We start from the raw sequence: 24,712 nt of genomic DNA on the forward strand, positions 1-24,712 counted from the left end.
TGGAAACGAGTCCGACTTACTGCCGGATATGCGGAGCAAACTCTGACTCCAGTCGTACGGGGACCGAACGGCCCGTATCAGGGGGTTCGTCACCCCATACTCCCAAAGCACCCCCCATAGCACCCCCCGAGGGACATGGTCGAACGCCTTCTCCAAGTCCACAAAACACATGTAGACTGGTTGGGCGATCTCCCATGCACCCTCGAGGACCCTGCCAAGGGTGTAGAGCTGGTCCACTGCTCCACGGCCAGGACGAAAACCACACTTCTCCTCCTGAATCTGAGATTCAACTTCCCGACGGATCCTCCTCTCCAGCACCTCTGAATAGACCTTACCAGGGAGGCTGAGGAGTGTGATTCCCCCTGTAGTTGGAACACACCCTCCAGTCCCCTTTCTTAAAAAGGGGGACAACCACCCCAGTCTGCCAATCCAGAGGCACTGTGCCCAATGTCCATGCGATGTTGCAGAGGCGTGTCAACCAGGACAGCCCTACAACATCCAGAGCCTTGAGGAACTCCGGGCGAATCTCATCCACCCCCGGGGCCTTGCCACCGAGGAGACCTCAACCCCAGAGATAGGAGAGCCCGCCTCAGAGAACCCAGACTCTGCTCCCTCATGGGAAGGCGTGTCGATGGAATTGAGGAGGTCTTCAAAGTATTCTCCCCACCGGTTCACAACATCCCGAGTCGAGGTCAGCAGCGCCCCATCCCCACTATACACAGTGTTGATGGTGCACTGCTTCCCCCTCCTGAGATGCCGAATGGTGGACCAGATTTTCCTCGAAGCTGTCCGGAAGTCTTTCTCCATGGCCTCACCGAACTCCTCCCATGCCCGAGTTTTTGCTTCAGCTGCATTCCACTTGGCCAGCCGGTACCCATCAGCTGCCTCAGGAGTCCCACAGGCCAAAAAGGCCTCATAGGACTCCTTCTTCATCTTGACGGCATCCCTCACCATTGGTGTCCACCAAAGAGTTCGGGGATTGCCGCCACAACAGGCACCAACCACCTTACGGCCACAGCTCCGGTCGGCCGCCTCAGCAATGGAGGCACGGAACATGGTCCACTCGGACTCGATGTCCCCCACCTCCCCCAGAACATGAGCAAAGTTCTATCGGAGGTGGGAGTTGAAACTCCATCTGACAGGGGATTCTGCCATACATTCCCAGCAGACCCTCACATTATGTTTGGGCCTGCCACGTCGGACCGGCATATTCCCCCACCATCGGAGCCAACTCACCACCAGGTGGTGATCAGTTGACAGCTCCACCCCTCTCTTCACCCGAGTGTCCAAGACATGCGGCCGCAAGTCCGATGACACGACCACAAAGTCGCTCATCGACTGATCGGTGGGGCCGTTCCTCCCAATCACGCCCTTCCAGGTCTCACTGTCATTGCCCACATGAGCATTGAAGTCCCCTAGCAGAACGATGGCGTCCCCAGCGGGAGCGCTCTCCAGCACCCCCTCCAAGGACTCCAAAAAGTGTGGGTACTCTGAACTGCTGTATGGTGCATAGGCACAAACAAAAGTCAGGACCCGTCTCCCCACCCGAAGGCGGAGGGAGGCTAGCCTCTCGTCCACCGGGGTGAACCCCAAGGTACAGGCGCCGAGCCGGGGAGCAATAAGTATACCCACACCTGCTCGGCGCCTCTCACCGTGGGCAACTCCAGAGTGGAAGAGAGTCCAAACCCTCTCGAGAGGACTGGTACCAGAGCCCAAGCTGTCCGTGGAGGCGAGTCCGACTATATCCAGTCGGAACTTCTCGACCTCACACACCAGCTCGGGCTCCTTCCCTGCCAGTGTGGTGACATTCCACGTCCCAAGAGCCAGCTTCTGTAGCCGGGGATGGGATCACCAAGGTCCCCGCCTTCGGCCACCGCCCAGCTTGCACTGCACCCGACCCCTATGGCCCCTCCCACAGGTGGTGAGCCCATGGGAAGGGGGACCCACGTTACTCTTTCGGGCTGTGCCCATAGGTGCAGGCCCGGCCACCAGGCACTCGCCTTCGAACCCCACCTCCAGGCCTGGCTCCAGAGGGGGGGGGCCCCGGTGACCCGCGTCCGGGCAAGGGAAACCTGAGTCTATTTTTTGTCGTCGTCATAAGGGGGCTTTGAGCCGTGCTTTGTCTGGTCCCTCACCGAGGACCTGTTTGCCATGGGTGACCCTGCCAGGGGCATAAAGCCCCAGACAACTTAGCTCATAGCTCCTAGGATAATTGGGACACACAAACCCCTCCACCACGATAAGGTCATGGCTCAAGGAGGGGCACCGAGATTGTCTGAATCTGAATTTCACAACAAAATCACCTAAGCTGATGTTAAGAGTCACGTGAACGAACCTTCCACATTGAGCGATGCGGAGCTTGTCGCCTTTCCAAAGTCATTTTTGACCTCGCAGCTGTAGAAGGCGGCATCCTCAGGGAAAACTTCCAGGAGCAGCAGTGTGTGCTCATCTTCGTCGTGAAGGAACTTGCAGATGGAGCTGGTGGACAGAGCCTGAGAGCCCCGATACCAGTTCACCTGAGGCCGCGGCAGACCGTTCACCCGCACTGAGAAGCGAACCAATTTGCCCGACGTCACCGTCTGGTCCTGCATGGGGCAGACCACCTGAGGCGGTTCGGGGACTGGGCACAGAGAACGGAAGGAAGAGTGTTAAGGTCCTGAAGACATGTTGCGCCCTAGCCTGGTTTACGCCCCACTCATGACCAATGCCAATGCATTAATTATACGATTCATTTCAACAGCCCCACTTACGTCGCACGTGAAGGTTAACAGTGCTTTTGTTCTTTCCGGCGATGAAGCCGTACTCCCCGGTGTCGCTCCTGTAGGTTTCGGCTATCGTGAGACGGTGGAGTTTCCTGATGGTGACGTAGCTGAAGCGCTCATCTCCTGAGAAGTGGATCTCCATTCCATTTCTCAGCCAGCGACCTTCCACATCGTCCTCACTCACTTCAAACTCGAAAGTCGCTCTTTGTCTCTCAACAACCTAAAAAAAAGTCAACAGAAAATGGAGACAAAATCCGCTATATCATCTTTTGCAGATTTTCAAACAACTTTTTTTTTTATATATACAATATACAGTGACATCCTAATTTAGAGTCGTGTGCCTTTGGTGTAGTACCATGTTGTGACACAACAGGCCAGGCAGCACTGAGCTGGAACTGATTGTGCTGTATCATTTGTTACTCTGAACATTTTGCTGTTTTAATATACACAGTTTAATTCTCGTTTTTTTTGTATGTGATGCTGCTCCCTGAGTGTTAAAGTAGCAGTTGTACTTGCGTTTTGATCTGGTTTGGTTGAAGATTTGGTTGTGTAAACATTATGTTTATTGTGCCAGTTTCATAGTAAACTTCAACAGGGAGTGACAAACAGCTTGAAGCTAGCACGCTTGACATTTTTCTGGAGAACTGTGTGAGCTAGTCTTCTTTTTGTTTACTTCACCCTTCTTGATAGCGAGTGAGAACAGGCGCTAAAGAATACTATCAAAAGTTTTTTTTTTTTCTTTAATGAAGTTTAAGTGTGTTTTAATAATTGTATTCAAAGCGTGTTTTTATATATATTTTTTTACATTGTCTCTTTATATCATGGATTTTGGCAGAAGGTATGCCCTGCCAAAAACGGGCGTTCACTTTTTGACGACATGGATGCTGAAGGACTCACAGTTATGTTTTTATTGGTGGGCTCAGAGATCTTGATGTCCCGCCCCTCGACTGCGAGGTTCCCCTTGGACATGCTGGACCCGGCCACAGCGGTGTACTCTCCAGAGTCAGACAGACGGACGGACGGCACAACTAAGCGGTGCACAAACTTCTCTGAGGTCATCTTGTATCTTTGAGAAAATTCACAGGGAACTTTTCAGTTCAGTTTTCTTCCATTTATTCTTTGAAGTGTGTTTGGTGAGGAATAGCTAAGCTTAGCTACCTGTCAGACGTCTCCAGCTCCTGACCGTCCTTCATCCACATCACCTGGATGTTTGCTTCTGAAACTTCACATTCAAAAGTTGCTCTTTTCTTCTCTGTGATCTTCAGGTCCTTCAAGTGTTTGTTGAATTCAACAACACGAGCTACCACCAAAAAACAAAGCGGACTTTGAGTTAGACAAATCCAAATACACAAAGAACGGAGTCAGTTTGTCTGTCTGGTCTGTCTGTCCATCCGTCCGTTAGTCCAATCTTTCTGTTTTAAAACATTGAGTCTCCCTGAGTTATCCTCCACGCTTACCCTCTACGTAGAGCTTTGCAGTGGTGATAGACTGTCCTGTCATGAATCCGTATTCTGCGCTGTCGCCGAAGTGAACGTTCCTGATGCTCAGCGTGTGCGTTTGCTGTTTACAACGAGACTGGCATCTGTCGGTGGAGCGGATCTCCACGCCGTTCTTCAGCCATTTGTAGAAGATTCCCTCATAGTTGACGTTCACCTCAAACGTGACCGTGTCTTTCTCCTTAGCCTTTATGTCCTGAAGCATGGCCGTGATGATGATGGCTGAAAAGGGCAAGACAAATGCCTTTTGAAAAAATCAGAATCAAAATCTCTTTATTGTCCCTTAAAGGGAAATTGGTGTTGTTCACCAGTAGCTTTCATCACTTGTCTTCAAGGCCATTCTCAACCACTGTGCCAGCCATGTGGGATCATCAGGTGTGAATATAGTCAAATTCACTTGAATACCCCCCCCCCCAAAAAATACTTACTACAAATGTATCTTTGTTCAACTCTCTGTAACAGCGATGTATACTGTCAGGTAACAACAATTAAATGCTCTTCCACAAGATGGCATAAGATACATAATTAATCTGTGTATCCAGTTTTGTGACATTTTGTTTAGTGGTGTGCCGTGACATTGTTTTCTAACGTAAATTATGTACATTGGCTCAATCTAGACAGATTCAGGACTATAAATCAATGGCGAGGAAAAAACAACAAAAATGTCCCAACTTACGGTTGATGATGAGCGTGGCAGACACGCGGTCATTCCCGCACACGAAGGTGTACTCAGCAGAGTCATCCCTGACGGTGTTCGAGATCTTCAGCTGGTGGAGTTTGCCCTGCACCAAGATGCGGAACTTCTCGCTCATCTCGATTTCTACGCCGTTTTTCAGCCAGGTGGATGGAACATTAAAGTGAGACACTTCGCATTCGAAGGTGGCTGTCTGGGTCTCGGCCACCGACACACTCTTCAGTGGTCGAGTCACGCGAAGAGCTGTCAAACAAAAGGCAGGGTTTCTAAGCTAATTTATAATCTTACCATGTTTTTTGTATTGTATCAAAACAGAGAATAGTGTTTCCCCGTTATAGCCTGGTCCTTCGTTCACTCGCAGCCACTATGATGCCGCACCAAAGTTTATTAATTAAAGTGCTGTAAGTGCTTTTCATGAAGGAGAAAATAATCTGTTTTGGATTCTTATACATTGGACACATATGCAGGGATTGTATTAACAGCTGGATATGTGCAGTTTATGATGAATAACATCCAACAGCACTTCATATTACAAAGACTAATGTTGAGTTGGAACTTACAAAGGAGTCAGGAGTTCAGCTATAAACTCTTCTCCAAACGTGGGCATATGGGGGCCTGAAAGGATCCTTGTATTCTCTCCATGATTCTTATGCAGGTCAAGTCCATGAACGGAAATGAGATTGTAGAGCCGTATGGTAGCACGGCTCAATTCTGTTGAGAATGTCTCAAAGATCACAGCTAAAAGAACCGATTTTCGTTTTTAAAAAAAAGAAAAAAAAAGATAGATAGGACAAGAACATATTGTTCCAGCATAGGTTTTACAGTATTTTGGATTTGAGTTGTCAGGTCTTCGACACAAACGTTTGTCTCCGTCAGAGCTTTTCACACAGAAACAGATGCCAGCCACTCCAGATGACAATGTCACTGCTGCTGAGATGGAAAGGTGGCCTTATTTCTCAACAATTAATATACCCAGCATAAAGGCCAGTGTTGCTTGTTGATGGTAACTAAAGCTCCCAAGATTTTTAAACCTTGGGAAGTGTCAGCAGCTGTGGAGATTGCCCATACGCTACGAGAACATTGATGGGCTGGGTCATCAATGGTCCTTTTAAAAGGAAATGGCTGCACAAGTGACGTGGTCCTTTCTTCTGTTATGGGGAATCAAATTTTCCTGCGTGACCTGGGACTCATGCTGACCAATCAGTGCAATCACAAATACAATTTTAAAAAAGGCCTCAGGGGACAAAGACATGTCTAGAGAAGACATCTGATTTATGGAAATTGTGGAATCCACTGCCACGCTACAGGATACTTGCTTTCAGTTGCCCTTTAAAAGCTCTGGCAAATAGCTTTACAGTGACTAACCAGAAGATACTGTACTTGGATTAAGGAGGTTTGTGAAAAATGTTCCATTCCACGAGCATTATTCACATTCTTAATTAGGTAATATTGCTAAAGATTATGTAAAAAAAAAGTACCTCAGCAGGAGTTACAAGGCAGAAGAGGAAACATTACCCACCAGAGTGTTTATGGTAAATAGTAAATGGACTGCACTCATATAGCGCTTTAGCACTATCACAGTGCCCAAAGCGCTTTACAAAGCCTCACATTTACCCATTCACAAACACATTCATACATAAATGGGCAGCTGTTGCCATGCAAGACGCTGCCAGACGCACTGGGGGCAAATTAGTGTTCAGTGTCTTGCCCAAGGATACTTCAACAAGTGGACAGTCTTAGTCGGGATTCGAACCAGAGACCCTACGGTCACTAGACGACCCGCTCTACCTACTGATCCACAGCCGCCCCATATTTTTGTAAGATAAATGGGCTTCCACTTGTACAGCGCTTTTCCACCTAGGGCGAAGGATCGAATCCACAATATTCGGGTCGGGAGAGGCCCACTCTTCACCCGTACCATGCTTGCCAATCCCAGAAAGGTTTTTGGACGAGTCGGTGTTTAATTGTGGAGCCACATACAAAGGCACATCAGTAAACGGTAAATTACTGCCGGGTCCTAACTTGATCAGTTCTCTACTCGGAGCCTGCAAAACAGCATTTCTGGATGACATACCCAACGGGCTATGTTCCACTAGGTGAAGACACAGACTTTCTGTGTGACTTTCCTGAAGGCGACATAAGTAAAGAGCTTGAAGTCTAGAGAATGATGGTGCATTTGTTTGGAGCAGTTTCATCTGCCAGTTGCACTAAACTGTGAAAACAGCTGATGACAAAAAATCTGACTTTTCTGCTGAGACTGCTAAAGTTGTTAATCGAAACTCGTATGTGGACGACTGACAAGTTTGGGCTCAGAAGAGGAGGCCGTGCATTTGGTTAAGAAACTCAATGCTCTCTGTGAGTGAGGTGGTGTCATATTTAATTGGAGAAGTGGATAAGTAAGTCAGTCTGTGTTGCTGACAATTGCAGAAGATCAACGGGCAAAGAATAGGTATTAAGGAGCTTAATCTTGATTGACTCAGTCTCCAGATTGTGAGCGCTGTAGCTTCATTGAAAGTTATTTACAATTTATTGGAGTTAAACAATCACACTGAAGGAATGGGAGAAAATAAACGCACTGTGTTTAAGTGGCTAATTTGTCTCAGACTCTTAAGTCAACAGGCGATGCAGCATTTCAGTGGCTTGACGCGTTGGCTTAGCATTTACATGGGGTGTTGGCTGTATTTCATGGCTGTCTCAAGAGGTCCGACCACATGGCCGCTTACACTCAACGGTGAGGCGAGCGCTGCAGCATAGATGACCGACCACTGCCGTGTACTCCCCCTCTTTTCTGCCGTTCACATCCTGGACCACCAGTTTGTGCGTCTTCTTCTCGGAGGTCATCCTGTAGTGCTCGTCGGCCTTCAGCTCCGTGTTGTTGAACAGCCACTTGACAGGGACATCGTCCTCCGAGATGCCCAACTCGAAAACGGCTGTGGCTCCAAGGAGCGATGTTACATCCTTGGGCTTCTTCAGGATCTTGATGGCTGTGAGGAACATTGAATGTGATCGCAAGGATTCTACAGGACATTTCACCAGGATGTCGCACATTTTTCCGGGTTGCAAAAGCCCAACTGAACTCTGAAGGCACCACACTAAACAAAGCCTCCAATGTCCTTTGAGCAAGGCAGAGCCATTGTAAAATTGGGAAATGGCTAGAATGATGTTTTTAGTCTTCTTCTCGACCACCACAGTTTGTATGTGTGGCGTGTCAGTTGAAAAGATGTTACATGAGCTAAATTGCTACAATGTCCATTTTAGCAGATAAGCTGATTTAAAAAAAAAAAAAAAAAGATGTGGTGGAAATTCAGACATAGTTAACATGATTTATGAGTGGAAAGCTCATTAATTGACTTTTTTGTTGCTAATTAATGGCACAGACTTGCTCTTTTGATGCTGAAATGGATAGCGCGATGTAGTCTACTCAGCTAGGCTGATACTCAAACTAAACGCACTGTCATGATGAGGTTTGCTTCCCTGTCAGTCCCTTTAGAAGTGGCCACTACTCCAGCAGGCAGGCAGTACAACCATTTAAGACATCCACTCCATTTATCCTCCTCACCCACAGGTTCCGCTAGATAAATCTTAATTTTTTTTTAAGGAAATGGAGTTAAACCTAAACATTTCGGGGTATATCTGGCTATGCAAAACAAGTTTTTGTCAGGGTTTTCAATTCAGGTCAATGGTAGTCAATCACTTTTCTGCCTCTCGGAATTACCAAGGAGCTGGAGTACCTGCAGAAAGCACCAAGCAAGCACAGAGAGAACATGCAAACACCACGCAGGAAGGCTGTATTTGAACCCTCAATCTCTGAACTGTGAGGCGAATGTGCTAACCACTCATTCACTGTGCTCCGTTCTGTTTCTTGAAAAACAGTCCACATGAATCCAATGGAACCTGTGGGTGAGGGATGAACGGAGTGGATGTCTCAAATAGTTGTTCAGAGACGATTACAAGACGTAGAAGCCACTTCTAAAGGGACAGACTCACAACCTAACCTCCATCGAGTTTCAAGTTGAAGTGTGAAGTCTGAAGTGAGTTTGGGTTGGGTCGACTGCAGAGTGCTTTCCATTTCATCATCAAAAGAGCATGTCTGTGCCATTAATCCAGCAATAGACAGGTCAAGTTCCAGCCATCATAGCCTTCTTAGTTGGATCACAGGGAAACTACTATATCCTAACAGATTGGAAGTCAACATCAGTCAAAATGTGCCACTCAATCCTAGGCTAGTGCAACTTGTACAATATAAAATTCTACGAGTTAACATTGAGCGCTTCACTCGTAGTACTAGTAGCATGCAGATGTCAACTGGTGCAGAGTTTTGCCCCACTAGTAAAATGTAATTCTTCTACTGGGGTGTCATAGTTGTTCTACTAGTCATTGAATTGTCTCATTAATGAGGACAAAGAGTTTACTAATGCATGGAAAATTCAGCGCGCTAGCAGGATGTCGGAAAAATGCTCAAACGACTTGCCAAATTATTTTAAAAAGATAGTAGTATGCTAGCCTTTAGGTTACATCTACCATGACCAAGTTAAAGGCATTTCTTTATTTCTATCTTCTCAATTATTATCCATGCATCCATTCTCTGAACCGCTTATCCTCACTAGGGTCGCATGTGTGCTAGAGCCAATCCCAGCTGACTTTGGACGATAGAAGAAGAAGAATCACCTTTATTGTCAGGAACATGCATGCATGCACACGAAATTTGTTCTCTGCATTTTACCCATCACAGTGAACACATACACATACACATGTTAGTGGAACACACTGGAGCAGGGGGCAGCTGAAGCACCCGGGGAGCATTTCGGGGTATCAGTGTCTTGCTCAAGGACACCACAGCTGTGAGTCCGGGGGATGTTGGCGGATGGTCCAGTCGGGGTCTTGAACCTAGATACCCCACGGTGGCAGCCGATGATCTTAACCATTGGGCCACGGCTGCGGGGTACACCCTAACCTGGTCACCAGCCAATTGCAGGCCACAGGTCCCTATCGTAATACGAATTATTATTATTATTAATTATTATTATTATTATTATTATTATTATTATTATTATTATTGCGGCACTGCCTCACATTTCTGAGGTTGCGGGTTCAAATCCGGCCTCGTCTGTGTGGTGTCTCCATGTTCTCCCCATGCCTGCGTGGTTTTTCTCCGGGTACTCCGGTTTCCTCCCACATCCCAAAAGTTAATTGGAAACTCTAAATTACTCGTAGGTGTGAATGTGAGTGTGAATCGTTGTTTGTTTCTGTGTGCCCAGCGATTGGCTGGCGACCAGTTCAGGGTGTACCCCACCTCTCGCCCGAAGATAGCTGGGATAGGCTCCAGCACACCCACGACCCTAATCGGGATAAGCGGTTCGGAAAATGGATGGATGATTATTATCATCGATTAAGGTTATAATTAACCAGTCCCTCAATGATGTCTGAATTTCCACCACACAATCAACAATTTAATCAACTTACCAGTCGAAAAGTAAATTTATGGCGGCCCGGTGACCAAGGGGTTAGTACATCTGCCTCACAGTTCTGTATTCAAATATATTTATATATATATATCACATATTCAAAACTTAGAGTCTTAGTTTGAAACTAAGAGTTTGAATGTGAGAGAATGACAGAAGACTTCCTGTACTACCACATAAGAAGAAAATTATTTCATTAAAGCCACTTAGCCTGTTTTCTCAATGGCTCTGCATGAAAGGGATGGTATACTAGTGGTGCCATCGACGAACACTCCGACTTTTGCCACCCGGAATAACGTGTGACGTCATGGCGCATTGCGGTACGTGCAGCTGTTACTTGACAAAAGTTGACAAAATGACAGGCGCTTACTTTCAACGTTCAACCTGGCATTGGCCGACAGTTTCCCCAACTTGAAAGAATAAACTGACTCATCCTGTGGGGTGCAGTTGTTGATCTTCAAGGTGTGCACAGTGCCACTGACGCTGATCTCGTATTTGTTGCTTTGCTTGAGCTCAACGCCGTTCTTGATCCACTGTGCTCCCCTCACATTCTGGTGGGTTAGCTCCAAGCTGAACACAGCGTCTTGTGTCTGGACCACATTCAAGTTTTTCAGTGTCTTCCTCACCTTTACGGCTGTTGAAAAAACATGGAGATTTATTCTCAGCACCAGACTGGACCAGACTTTTGCTTTACTGGTGTAAGCGCTTCTAACTGCGGGTCGAAGATACATTCATTCTGTCTGTCTGTCTGTCTGTCTGTCTGTCTGCCTGCCTCCCTACCTTCCTAAACCCATTTATCCATCTATCTGTTCTGCTTCTGGGTTTGTCTGTTGTAAACTTGCAAGAAGAGCCCATTTCTAGAGTGAAGTTTGTGAATCGCCCAGGGCCTACCTTCGACCTTGAGAGTGGCCGAGGTCTTGGAGCGCGCGATCTGGTAAGTGTACTCTCCGACGTCGCTGGCTGTGGTGATGACGATGACGAGGCTTCTGACGGAGCCGTTAACCTGATTCAGGACGTTCTCGTTGAAGTCCATAGGCTGGCCGTCTTTCAGCCACTTGCCCACCACTGAAGGGTTTGCGACTTCGCACACCAGCTCGGCCGTCTGTGAGTCGGCCACCACCGTGTCCTGAAGAGGCTTCCTGATGGCGCCGCCTGGTGACAGGAGATTTTCATCATCTCTACCACATCAACTTCAGCCATGTGTTGGCTTGCAAAATCCCGGGAATGTTCAAAGTTGGACACTTTTCATGAAAATCAAATGGGAATTTATGGGAATAGGTGGAAATAAAAATAAATTTACAAAAGGGAAAGTTGGTTCATAATAGTGAAAAAAATGCAAATCTGTTGAAATGTCATGCTTCTTACGTGTATTATTTTGTATGAATGTCTGCATATAGCAAAATAAAATGTTTATATTGATGCTTAAATGTGATAACTTTCCATTAAATTACCCTTATTTCCCATAATTCCTGTGGAAAGTTTCCAATTTGCAATATTTAAAACAAAAATAAAAATCCCATTGAACTTTAACGTAAAATTCATAAGATATTTTCTACCCCTTTGCAACCCCAGTCATGTGCAGGTTTCTGCTTGGTGTAGTCCTTTATGTCATTTTTGTCTGCAAGTTTTCATATAATTTATGCCAAGACTGGTAAAAAAAAAATAACAAACTTTGTAATATTTTCATCTTGCAGCATTTAGGCTTTGCTTCTGTGCATGAGAGTGTGGTGACCTTTGCCTGCCCTCACTGAAGTTAAAAAATAAAATAAAAAGAAAGCATTGTTATTTATTATTTGAAACTAGAAAGGTCATGATATGTGCAGCAAGCTAAGCTGAACAAAAAAGGGCAGAAACATAAAGGCAGCCATTTGAGCAGTAGACGCATTTGGACCCCTCTAAATCCCGGGAGTCCTCATATCCATACATTGAGCAGTTTTGGCCCCAAATACTTTTGCAGCACCAATTGCTGGCCCAACCAGTGCTGTAGATTGTGTCGCCAGGGGGCCCAAGCTCGGCCAGCACCCAGCACACAGAAGCAAAGGAACTACCAGGACCCCAGTACAGAGAAACCGGCGGGAGCACAGGAACCTGCGCCATCCAACCTGCGAAAAAGTGCACCTGCACGCCACTAGGGCGCTGTGCGGGTTTGTCCCAAGAGACCGCCAGCAAACCAACCACGTCCTCATACCTGAGACAGTGAGCAATGCAGCGCATGTCTTCTCTCCGGCAGCAAAGGCGTACTCGCCCTCCTCGTCCTTCATAGCATTTAGGACCGTCAGAGTGTGCAACGTGTTCTTAGAGTCCATCTTGTATTTGCTTCCTGCTTTGAGCGGCTGCCCCTTGAAAGTCCAGAAGGCATCGATGCCGGGGTGAGGTACTTCCACCTCAAAGGTCACATTCTCCGACTCGGCGCACTTCTTGTCCTTCATCGGGACCAGGATTTGGACGGCTGCACACACCAAAGATTCAAGAGTTGAGAATTCACTAACCATCCATTATTTTATATCACGCTTAGCCACATTAGGGTCACAGGTGGGCTGGAGCCTATCCCAGCTGGCTTTGGGGGAGAGGCGGGGTACACCCTGGACTGGTTGTCAGCCAGTCGCAGGGCATATATTGAAAAACTCACACTCATCTAAGGACCATTTAGAGTCTTCAATGAACTGATGACTGAAAAAAAATGATCCACCTCTCCATCATTTCATTTCTGGACATCAGGTACCATTTTCTTTCCTTCTCAGTGTTTGTTCTCAGGATGTTCAACAGATGGTGCTGTTCACTCTATCCAGTAACAACCCATAGCACTGTCTCCAATTTGTTGACTGCGAGAGAGTGAGAACAGACGCTAAATAGTACTTTAAAAAGTGTCTTTTATAAAGTTTAAATGTGTTTAAAATGTGCGGGAGGAGTAAAACAGTTTAATTGTTAGGTCTCTCATGCAGATTCCCATCGCGGGTGGGTCTGGAACGTATCGCCGCCGATAAATGAGGGTTCACTTTTGCTCTAACACCGCTGGCTCATGTACAGTATTTCAATCCCTGCGTTAACGTGATGAAATGTCGACTTGCCTCACAAAGGACAAACGTCAAAACAACGACTTACTCTGTACAGACAATCTGCAGCTGGTGTCGACTCGGCCAACCACCAGCTTGTAGTGTCCTTCGTCTGAGGCGAAGGTTCTATTGAAGACTAGGCGCTGTTTGGCTCCCTTGGCCACCATCTGGACCCGGTCACTGGGCGTCATCGGTTTGTCGTTGTGGCACCACTTGACCGAGCTGATATCCTGAGCAGAGATCTTGGCCTCCAGAACGGTCTTGGTGCCTTCAACTGCGCTCGTGTCCCTCAGTGGGCTCAGGATGCCGATTGCTGCGTTGCAAGACACCACCGGTGGGTTATTTGTCAGAGCACAATGAGCCTTTCAGTTCCCGTTCAGCCAATGAGAAGAGCATATTGAGAAAGCAAAAAATCAGTTTTAAGGCGCATCGATGTCAGCGGAACATCTTAGTCGACTGCGCTTTTAAAGGGATGATAGAATGAATGAAAAACAATCCAAAAATACAATAAATCCAATGTCCCCAAGTCTTTGAGCTGTGGATTTCTTCCCGTTTTAGCCTCTTTTTACCATCAAGTCTCAACCCGTTGGAAAGAGGCTCATATCTTAAAAACTATTGATTTTTGTTGTAACTACTCAAAGGAAATATAAAATGCTAACTTGTATGTATTGGGTGTTATATATAGGGTTAAGAACAGCAGTAAGTTCAGTGTGCAGCACCTTAAGCTTCATGTCGGAATTGTAAAGCATGTTACTTACTGCGAATATTCAGCTTTGCAGTGGTGGAGATCCCCTGAGTAGGAACCTCAAAGGAGTAAACGCCAAAGTCGTCCTTCCTGGTGTCCTCAATTAGGAGTATGTGGATTTGTTTGTCGATAACCAGGTGCACCCGGTCCGAGACAGTTACAGCTTGTCCGTCCTTCATCCAGGTACCTTCGACATTCCCCTGAGAGAACTTCACCTCCATTTGAGCAATGTCCCCCTCGCAGACAGTCAGATCGGCGAGAGGCTGCATCAGGGTCACCGGTCGGACTGAAACAGGAAACGTGCATCCTTCAGTTTCAGAAAACCTTTTTCATCCAAAATTAAGGGAGCAGTTCACGGCACGGTTATTTGCTCAAGTTCACAACATAAAGTGAGTAAGGGCATAAATAAGTATGAATGGTGCGGTGCAAACTATCAATACATTCCAGATTTAGCAGCGGTTTGTAAATAAATTATACAACATGCTAGAGAATGGAATTTGTGTAGAAATTGTGTGTGAATGCTGAAGTGCTGATGCTGAAATGAAATGCTGTGGAAGGAACTGAATTGCTGAAATGTAGAATGTGATATTAGAAGTTGGAATGGTTTGAATTGGTCAAGAAATGTGGAAGGAGGTCAATGCGCAAAATATCTTTCATTTGGTAATTTTATTGATAACGTTTGGGAATTTGGGGAATGTGGCAAATAGCTCCCAAGAGCTACCGAATGAGCTGAATATTTTGAAGTTGGAATGTTTGGAATCGGTCATGAAATGTGAAAAGAAGACATTAATGGGTAAAATAGCATAGGCCGTAATTGGGGAATTGTGAAAATTTAGGAATTTGGGGAATGTAGAAAACAGTTCTAAAGATGTTTTGAATGAGCTCAACAGTTTGAATTTGGGGTGGAAAAGATTGAAAACATTTTAATTGAATGTTTCATCCACTTGAATGTTTGTTTGTTTGTTTTAATGAAAATGTGGCATTGTGGGGAAAAAGAGCAGGCAAATATAAAATAATAAAATAAAATATATTTTCATTTAATTGCATTGTAAAAATTTGGGAATTTAGGGAATGTTGAAAATAGTTCCCAAGATGCCCTGATTTTTTTTATTTTTAAGTTTGAATGGTTTGAATCGGTTGGAAAATTTGGAAGTATTACAATGTCAAAAAAGTGGTGAGAATATCAATAAAATCTGTGTTGGTGTGGACTGTTTCTGTGACTATAAAAGTGGGAAAAGTGCGAAATGATTAGAAAAAAAAGGCAAAACTTTGGAAGCGATTGTCAGACATCTCCCGGACTCACATTTCATCTTGAGGGAAGCATGTGTCTTCAAGTCGCCCACTGCAAAGGAGTATTGTCCCTGGTCTCCTTTGTTGACGTCCTTGACGGACAGGCTATGACGCCCGCGCCGCGACGAGATGACGTGCTTGCTGCTTGGAGACAGCTGCTTGTCTCCGAAAAACCACACACCCTCAGCATCCTCTCGCGAAAGCTCACATTCAAACTCTCCAGAGTAGCTCTCCGGCACATCAGCGCTCTCAAGGGCTTTCAGGATCTCCAGCGGAGCTCCTGTTGGTGCCACATCAAAGTCGTGTTCCATCCAACATGCCGGCTACACACAAAATGAATACACCTCTCGCATTCTTGTAAATATTTGATTCTGTCTTTTCATGGGACAACATGGGATCTATTTTGAAGGGACAGTAAATTTACACTGTTATATGAGCTGTACACTGACTACTTCTGATTGTAGCAAAGTTTGATTTCTTCAGTTTTGTCCCATGAAAAGACAGACTCACATATTTACAAAAATGTAAGGGGCGAACTTACTCACTTTTGTGAGATACTTTATGTGGTATCTCTCATTGAGCCCACCCACCTTCAACATTCAGCTTGGCACTGGTTCTGATGAGGTCGTCGTCTACGGCCACGCAGGAATATTCTGCATTGTCTTTTATTTCCAGCATGAGCACAGACAGGAAGTGGACTTTCCTGTCAGAGTGCATCCTGAACTTGTCTCCAGAGAAGATCTCGGTATCGTTCTTCAACCATTTGACCTTGACGAAGGGTTCATTGGTTTCACACTCAAACGTGGCCATAGTGTCTTTTTCTTTGGCATTGATGTCTTCCAACTTTTGTGTGAAGTTAATTACTTGTTTTGCTGCACCATCCAAACAGATACTTTGTGTCAACAGCAGAAAAGCACTTAGTGTCCGATTTACTAAAGAGTTGTGCGAGCAAAAACAGAATGGTAGTAGTATCCAGAAGGCAAATCGGTTAGTTTAGCATGCATAACGTGGTTTATCAAACCAGAGATGAATTGCAGTGGCTGATTTTGCAAATGGCACTGCTGTGCGTAACCATGACTGGGGTTATTGTGGCAAGGAGGAGGTGTAAACAACATAAGAAGACACAGGGAGAACGGAGCTCTTCCACTCATGTAAACATTTTTCGAATTCTGGAAAAAAATTATCGAGACATAATGTCTATTCAGCAAGGCAATTTTTGAACTTGAAATGATCGAAGGGCTTAAAAAACTGACAAAACTGACATGACAAAACTGATATGACAAAACTGTAGTTCATTCATTCATTTCATTTCAGCAAATTGTGGCAATTGGTGCTGTCGTCTCCCAGCGCAGTTTTTTAGGTGTGCTGTCCCAACTTTTAAACATAATGCAACACATGATAGGCAGCTACATCCTATTCCCACACACTCGGGAGTTCCAGTACGTCAAACAAATAGAAATAATCAGACGTTAGATACTTTTAACTCAGTAATATAATTTGTTTGCCCCTTTCACCAGCACCAATCAATTCCAACACTTCAGACTTCATTCTGCGTCTCCGGTGCTCTCCTAAATGTTCCATGGTGAAAAGCATCAGAGTTACCTGAAGAGCAAAATCCTAATTTAAATAGGGTACTCTCCACCCTGCACAAACCCCTTTCCACTTGTTGCCAATTGCGCCACAATTTGGTGGACCAGGCGCAACACACCCACCAAGGCATGCCATCTGTTAAGAGTCAACATGCAATTTAGCGCTCGCTTTTTCTGTGTCTGAGTAAGTCAGGCCGTTAGATCTTAAAAGATTCTGTGTATTTGCTGCTCGTGAAGAACATGCCTCAGAAAGATTCGTCTCAAAGTTGGGCTTACCTTGCACCAGGAGGAAAGCATGACTGGAGGTCTCGCCGGCACAGTTGACGGCTTTGACCATGATGCTAGCCGAGTCCTCAGCTGTTACGTCTCTGATCAACAGCTCACACACGTGGTCCTCAGGCCAGAACCAATAAACCCGCTCAGTCTTCTCCAGTTGAACACCATTTTTGAACCATTGGCACTCAGGTTCTGGTCTGCCGACAACACGGACTCTGAACTTGACTTCGTCCCCTCGTGCCGCTGTCTGACTTGATATGCGCTCCAGGATTTTGGGAGCTTCCATGCTTGCTGAGAGCTTGACCCTTTCCGGTTTGAGTGATTTGGCAGTGATTTTGCGCTGCTCTTCCTCTTTTTTCTTCTTTTCCTCCTCCTTCTGCTTGGCTCGATGAAGTAGGTCTTCCTTTGTCTTCCTCAGCAGATCCTCATAGGACTCGTCTCTCTTACGAGACTTGAGTTCCACAGCTGTGATGGACTCGTAATAGCCCTCTTCTGTCCTGCGCTTGAACTTGCTCCTCAACTCCTCCGACTCCTCGGTAGCCTTTTCATGGACAATCCTCTGGGCTTTCTTGAGCTTGATGACCTCTTTCAGCTGACTGTCTTCTGAGGCTTGCTCCACCTTCACCACTTCAAATGGAGTTTTTCCAGGTTCTGGTGCAGCCTCAGCTGCTTTGGGCTCAGGAGCCCGACGAAGATGCGTCCTGAAGTCCTCCCTCTGCTGAATCTCCAGTTTAACTGTGTGCTCAGTAGAGCCTAGGTTGTTGTCCGCAACCACTCTGACCTCTCCTGAATCGTAAGACTTGATGTCAACAATCTCCAGGTAGTAAATCCCATCGTAACGCAGTCTGTATCTTTTGCTCTTGCGGATCAGTTGTCCGTTGAGGTACCAGTTGACCTTGGGCAGAGGGTAACCGGTCACTCTGCAGCGGAATCGGGCAATGTCACCTTCCAGCACTCGAGTCGGCTCGGGAAGAAGGACAATTTCGGGTTTGGTCTTTTCTGTCTCCTCATCAGCGCCCACTCCAGTGGGTCCTCCCTCGTGAGCCATGCGCTCCATTTCCTCAATTCTGTGCGTTCCTATCCTCCCCTCAGGCAGCTGGGTCTCCTCAACCAGACCCTTCTCATCCTTAACGATCAGGGTGGCCGAGTTCTGGTCCACTCCGAACTTGTTGGTGGCTCTGCAGGTGATGACGCCGCTGTCTCGAGCGTACGCTACCTCGTAGTCCAGACTGCAGTATCCAAATTCATTGACCATGCGCAGCCGGTTAGCGGCCTCCAGGGGTTTGCCGTCATGGAGCCACTCTACCACCATGGTGGGGTCGCCAATCGGGGTCAGTCTGCACTCAAAGTGAGCAGGACCAAATTTCTTCATTCGTATGGAGGTCAGCTTCTTCTTAAATTGCGGTTTCTGCTGCTTCTCTTTGTCATAAAGGTCTCCTTCCTCCCACTGCTCTTGGCCATAGCGGAGATGCAGGGGCTCCAGCTCTGGGGGGGCGATCTCTTTGGCCTTGTAAGTTCCTTTGGGAATAATGAGCTTCCTCTCTGGCTCTGGTTCAGCATAGTCCATCTCCACGTTGACTCTGCAGCGGGTGGTGTCCCTGCCAGCTTTGTTGATGGCCGTGGCTGTGTACCATGCACTGTCTGAACCCGAAGCAGACAGGATCTGGAATGTTGCTTCTCCTCTGGTTCCTTCAATCCTGAAACACAATTGTCAAGTCAACACACTCTTATTTTCATCGTGTTGTTGAGTAAAGTCACAAGTCGTGACAGTGGAGTGCTAAGACCCTCGTGTCTTTTGTCTTTTACATTCAACTTACTCTACTGACCAAAGGTTGGGTATATTCTGTTTGGGGTGAAATTTCAGGACGAACCTAAAATTCAATATAACCTTCACAAGTGAACCGAGTTTGAACTTGTGTAAACTTTTGAATACACACGTCCAATTGTTAAATGTTTCAGTTAAGGATTCTCTACCATGGAGCTGTACAGCAAAATTCCTGTTAAAGTGCATTTTAGTAATCAGGAAATTTCACTCCAAAGATCGATATCACAAAAATGTCTTGATTACTGTAATTTATGTTTTTTACAATGTAAACCACAGTAACGATACTGTTATAATGAGTAATATAAAACATACTTGATATGTGGATGCTTGTGAGGCGTAACAATGTCACTATTTTTGAGCCAGACAATGTCTGGCAATGGCTTTCCGATGGCTCTCACTGCCAGTTCAACCAGAGTTCCTTGTTTCACGCTAATGTTCCTCAGCCTCTCTGTGAACTGTGGACGTACCAGGGTTTCTTTGGCTGGAAAACAACCATAAAATAAAATTTAAAAAAAATCTAAAACATCAACATCATCCAAAACGAATGACAGACAAGCTATTTTTACCATCTACGGTGAGCGTGACAGAGATAGATGAGCGTCCAGCTCTGTTCTGAGATACCACTGTCCACTCGCCAGAGTCATGTGGCATGGCTGGGGTGATGATCAGGGACTGAGTACCGTCCTCTTTAATCACAATCTTGTGAGTGTAATCACTGACCACTTGTTGTCCTGGGCAATAACAAAAACATATGAAGTCAAAGACCTGGTCATCACAATATGTTCATAAGTGCTATGTGTGTTATGAAGAACCTTTTTTCTGTTTGCCACTCACCGTTGTGGAACCAGTAGGTGTCCGGCATGGGTCTGCCTACCACCTTCAGGTCAAATCTAGCAGTTTGCCCCTCGGAGCATTTACATGAGACGGGCTTCACGACAAAGACAGGCTTGTAGAGTCTCTCCAGCTGAGCCTCATCTGTGTCGTCGAGCCTTCGGGCGGGAGAACGTCCGGGAGAATGACTGGGAGAACGACTGAGAGAAGGGCCCGGTGAGCGGCTCAGCGAGCGAGGAGACGTGGACCTTAATGACAACAAAAAAACACACTTGAAAGGATTTGATCGAGAGCATCAAACTAAAAATTCGCACACACACACACACTGAAAGCATTTTAGATCGCCCTCTCATTGGAATAATGAAGTACCGGGTATCTTCCATTATTCTGTATATAGCCCCAAAAAGCATGGACATCTGTGATCTCCGACGTACCAGATCCTCTGCACGGCTGGCTGCGGTGTGTATCTCTGAGGCGACACGCTTCCAGAAGGTTCCACGTAGAGCTTCCCTGAGCTGACGGCATTTCCCTTCATGTTGCTGGCCAGGGCACTGTAAACGGCCTCATCCTCGGGCAGAACCACGGGCAGTCGCAGACTGGCACGTCCGTCCAGAAGAACCTCTACCTGGTAGCGTCCGCCGGCTCGGATCCGCTGTCCGTCTTTGTACCAAGCAATCTATCAAAACAACATTTTGTTATGCATCACATATGGCTTGATATGTTATCCAGTGATATCATCTTCTAAATCTTAACCCTGTGGACTAAGTGCTGGCCATTTGTGTCCACCTCGCTTCCTTTTCCCCCCAACCATTTTAGCTGTTTTAATGGAAATGTAATGAAAGTTTCCAAGGGGTGGGGATTTTAATCTGATTTTGTCATTTTACAACTTCAACTCTTTACATATATCAATAATAAACAGAGTATATCAAACTGTACATTCGTAGCACCTTTTGGCCAATTGAAACTCATGGAAATTATATATTTTTTTATTACTTGTTATTGACTGTATTTAATAATACAATTTGGATAAAATGGGTTTGATTCTAGATCCAACACTTGAAGTTTAGTTTTATGTTTTCTACAGGATGAATAAGAATCAGTATCAGAATCATCTTTATTTGCCAAGTATGTAAAAAACACTCAAGGAATTTGTCTCCGGTAGTTGGAGACACTCTCGGACGACAACAGACAGCCATTGTGACAAACATACTTTTAGGACATAAAAACACACTCCGGAGAATCACTTAGCAATGAAGGGTTGCCAGTAATGTGGTTATGCTAATATAATAATAATTGTACTAATGATGCAGAGTTTGCAAGCAATATAGAGCAGGTTGAAATGACTAATAATGCGATAATCTGGTACAGTGACAATTGTGAAAATGATGCAGAGTCCTCCAGAAATTTAGAGCAAAATAAAATGACTAACAGAGCGATAACTGGTATAGTGACAATTGTTCAAATGGTACAGGTAGTTCTCAAGCACGAGTGGTGAGTACTGGTCAACAACAGATACGTAAAGTGAGTGCACGAATAATGCAGTCGTGTTTCAACTGAGATGTGCAAAATTGGCAGCATGTCACAATAGAATTGTAAGTTAACTGTTTAAGAAGTGAATGGCAGGAGGAAAGAAGCTGTTGGAGTATCTGCTGGTTTTGGTTTGCATTGTTCTATAGCACCTACCTGAGCGAATGAGCTGGAAGAGGTGGTGACCAAGATTTTGCATGCTCTTGTCTTTGTTATCAATTTTTGGACACGGGAGCAATTTCATTTAACACATTTGGTTTCCGAAAGGGCCGTTTAATGGCTTACTGCACTGCATTTGTGATTTGAAGAAGTGGAGCTAGCCTCTGCTGGCCCTGGAGTGGAAGAATTACGCTTGAATTTAACAAGTGGCAGCTCCCTCTGGCTGTAGAAAGACTATTCTATTGGCAATATAATACAAGGAGAAAATGTGGAACTGAGAATATAAAAAAGTAAACATTTTTGAACTTGTTTTCCAACCTGTGCATTGTGCAACCAAACTGGAATTTGAACAGTTAAACAAGAAAAATGAATGGATAGTTTATACCAATGGCAATAACGGATGATAATGAAAAACTGTATGCAGTAAAAGACTTAAATATATAAATATATATAAAGATATATATATATATATATATATATATATATATATATATTTAAATCTTAAATCTTAAAAATTCCCACAGAAATTTTAAACAGGCCTGCTAACCGTTGTATGTCCGAAAACTACATTTGTCAAGAATGTATTGAGAGATGGGCTTGCCCTGTAGAACTATTTGAAGTTTTTGCCTCAACAAAATCAAAAGTCTTACGATGGTGCAATTTCGAATGACTGTTGCTAAAATGCTAACAGTTGGTATGCTATCATATTAGTACAGAAAATGCAAAGACATACGATGATAAGGATTTAACTTTGTGCCCTGTGGTCTGGTACTATCGTGACAGAAAATAGCACAAATGCTAACATGATAGGAGTTGGTTTGCCTGAGGCTTTAACTTACCTTGGGCAGCGGCACTCCAACCATCCTGCAGTGGAAAGTGACGCCCATTCCCTCCACGATTCGATAGTTCTTTACCAGCGTGTCAAAGGTAGGTGGCACGGCCTCGTCTTCTGCAGCGCTCACCATCTGCTCCTCGTCCTCCGCCACCAGTTCTCTGTAACTAATCCTCAGGATGCTCAGCTCAATTTCCTGCATGATGCGCTGCTCCATGATCGAGAGGTGGAAGTCCTACGCACCAAAATATAGGAAAACAATCTAATTACGACTGTGACGGAATACCAGAACATCAAAGATCAGCTGCCAGTCTTTCAGCCAAAAATAATCAAATCAGGTTGCCTTTATTTTACACAAAAGAACTCACACTTCACAGTACTGATTCAACTCTTTTAATTCAGTAAAAGTCAAAATGTAGAGACTGAAATGAACTTAAATACAAAAATAAAAAACATTTTTAGGTGACAGTTATATGCAGTACCTGTTTTGAATTTGGCACACAAAAAAAAAAACTTTTATGGTGCTCATACTGAGAAGAAGAAAAAACAGCCTTTTATGCTATCAAAATGTGTTTCCATGGCATTGCTAACATTGCGGATTAACAAAAATAAATAAATAATAATGCACCGCCCCAGTACTGTATGTGTTTTTTGTTTTTTGTTTTGTTTTTTCAAATGCCACTAGCTGGAGCATTTTAGACTGGTACAAGACACATTCACCAGCAATCGTTCTTGGAGGCAACAACAGCAAACAATTCTCTTAAATAAGGCCATGGATGGGGAATATCTTGCTTCTTCGACTATGTGAATGCGCCCTGGTTCCCGTTCCTCCATATTGCTGCTGTCCCTGTTTTTTCTGTCTTATAAGGCCCGAAGATCTCCATCAATCAAGACCTCAACCGCAGTTGACTTTCTGTCTTTTTTTATATTAGGGTTTATTTTGGCAAAGTAAGAAAAATAAAATACAGACACACATCTGTGTTCAAACATAAGGAGTAAAAGTAAAACGTCGTCAGTAAAGAAATACTCCAGTCTCTTAGACAACTTAAAAATATACATACGGCTATACTATACTGACAAGTGGAGGGTGCTACCTGTCCAGAGAAAAGAGTGGTGGTCATCTTCTCCGTTATCGTCATGGTAGGTGCAGTGTCTCCGACTAGGGGCTCCTGCATTGGGGCTTTTACTTCTGTCTTCAAGGTCACCACCTGTTTCTTCACATAGGCTTCATATTCATCTGAAAGCAAAAAGTTTCAGAACATCTGGTTGAATGAAGCCCAGCGTGTCTGTGACGACAGTCAATCATTCGTGTCATGGTAATCGGCAAAGAGTGAATGGAGGCAACTGGACTGAACTGGTTTGTTGACGTTGATGTTTCACCTTCATGAGTTGTACATTTTAGATGTGATAGATAGAATTATTTTAATTGATATGGACATAAAACAGCACTGGTGCTTGAGCACCAGTGCTATAAAGTGGTCTTCCGATTTATGTCTTTGGAGGGTGTGTCACCTGGGGGTGATCACAATAGGATTAGGGTTGTCGGAACGAGACAATCTTTAGGGGAGAGCTCGGAAGAGGTGTGAAAGAAGCCACCTATGTCAAACTAGAAAGGCATCAGAGGAGTTTTACAACATCACTTGTTGTCTGCTTACAAGAATGTCACATCCAAAGATTGTTGCACTCCAAGGTGAAGGTGACCACAAAGGAGTCATTTCACCACAAGGCATGTGAACAACCAGTTGGTATACAAAACATCAGCCTTGCATGGCAACAGCAACAAAGATCTAACAATCCCAACAACCCTAACCCTGTTGTGACCACCCCCATGGGCCACACCCACCGGAGACATAAATAGGGAGACTCCACACCTAAAAACTTAGAAGTGGAGGAGCCTTTTGGATTCAAGGTCTTCAACAAACAAGAAGAGTCCACCTGCCAGAATTCAACCTTTGCGGATTAACACCAACGTGGTTTTGGCTGTGGGACGGACCTTCCTCCAGCAGGCTAGAGGTGGCGGACACCTCTCCCAGCTGGTTCCTGGCAAAAACAGAATATTCTCCGGCGTCGTCAGCAAAAGTCATAGAAATCACCAGGTGACACACTCCGGTCTCCTTCTGGTAGGCAACTTTGTATCTGAAAGAAAGTTCAGAGACTTGTCAACGCCGCCA

The 24,712-nt window shown here is 45.2% G+C and overlaps 1 protein-coding gene across 2 annotated transcripts in view; it reads right to left on the reverse strand.

Annotated features, from left to right (window-relative positions):
• ttn.1 (titin, tandem duplicate 1) overlaps window positions 1-24,712 on the reverse strand; it is a 192,266-nt gene that overhangs the window by 152,229 nt on the left and 15,325 nt on the right. The window contains exons 11-32 of one of the 2 annotated variants that reach the window (XM_061692804.1): window positions 24,535-24,677; window positions 23,636-23,778; window positions 22,549-22,776; window positions 20,458-20,699; window positions 20,027-20,271; window positions 19,759-19,923; window positions 19,505-19,673; window positions 17,368-19,064; window positions 16,093-16,374; window positions 15,516-15,782; window positions 14,226-14,498; window positions 13,517-13,780; window positions 12,603-12,863; window positions 11,306-11,566; window positions 10,785-11,048; window positions 7,676-7,936; window positions 4,935-5,195; window positions 4,220-4,480; window positions 3,921-4,062; window positions 3,660-3,828; window positions 2,751-2,982; window positions 2,336-2,620 (exon numbers count right to left, since the gene is read on the reverse strand). In XM_061692804.1, the coding sequence (XP_061548788.1) occupies window positions 2,336-2,620; window positions 2,751-2,982; window positions 3,660-3,828; window positions 3,921-4,062; window positions 4,220-4,480; window positions 4,935-5,195; window positions 7,676-7,936; window positions 10,785-11,048; window positions 11,306-11,566; window positions 12,603-12,863; window positions 13,517-13,780; window positions 14,226-14,498; window positions 15,516-15,782; window positions 16,093-16,374; window positions 17,368-19,064; window positions 19,505-19,673; window positions 19,759-19,923; window positions 20,027-20,271; window positions 20,458-20,699; window positions 22,549-22,776; window positions 23,636-23,778; window positions 24,535-24,677 (6,515 nt within the window). Of the gene's footprint in view, window positions 1-2,335; window positions 2,621-2,750; window positions 2,983-3,659; window positions 3,829-3,920; window positions 4,063-4,219; window positions 4,531-4,934; window positions 5,196-7,675; window positions 7,937-10,784; window positions 11,049-11,305; window positions 11,567-12,602; window positions 12,864-13,516; window positions 13,781-14,225; window positions 14,499-15,515; window positions 15,783-16,092; window positions 16,375-17,367; window positions 19,065-19,504; window positions 19,674-19,758; window positions 19,924-20,026; window positions 20,272-20,457; window positions 20,700-22,548; window positions 22,777-23,635; window positions 23,779-24,534; window positions 24,678-24,712 lie in introns of those variants that run through there. The other variant, XM_061692802.1, reaches the window with a different exon arrangement.

Source organism: Phycodurus eques, chromosome 12 (assembly GCF_024500275.1).
Source record: "Phycodurus eques isolate BA_2022a chromosome 12, UOR_Pequ_1.1, whole genome shotgun sequence".
In the NCBI taxonomy this organism is placed as follows: domain Eukaryota; kingdom Metazoa; phylum Chordata; class Actinopteri; order Syngnathiformes; family Syngnathidae; genus Phycodurus; species Phycodurus eques.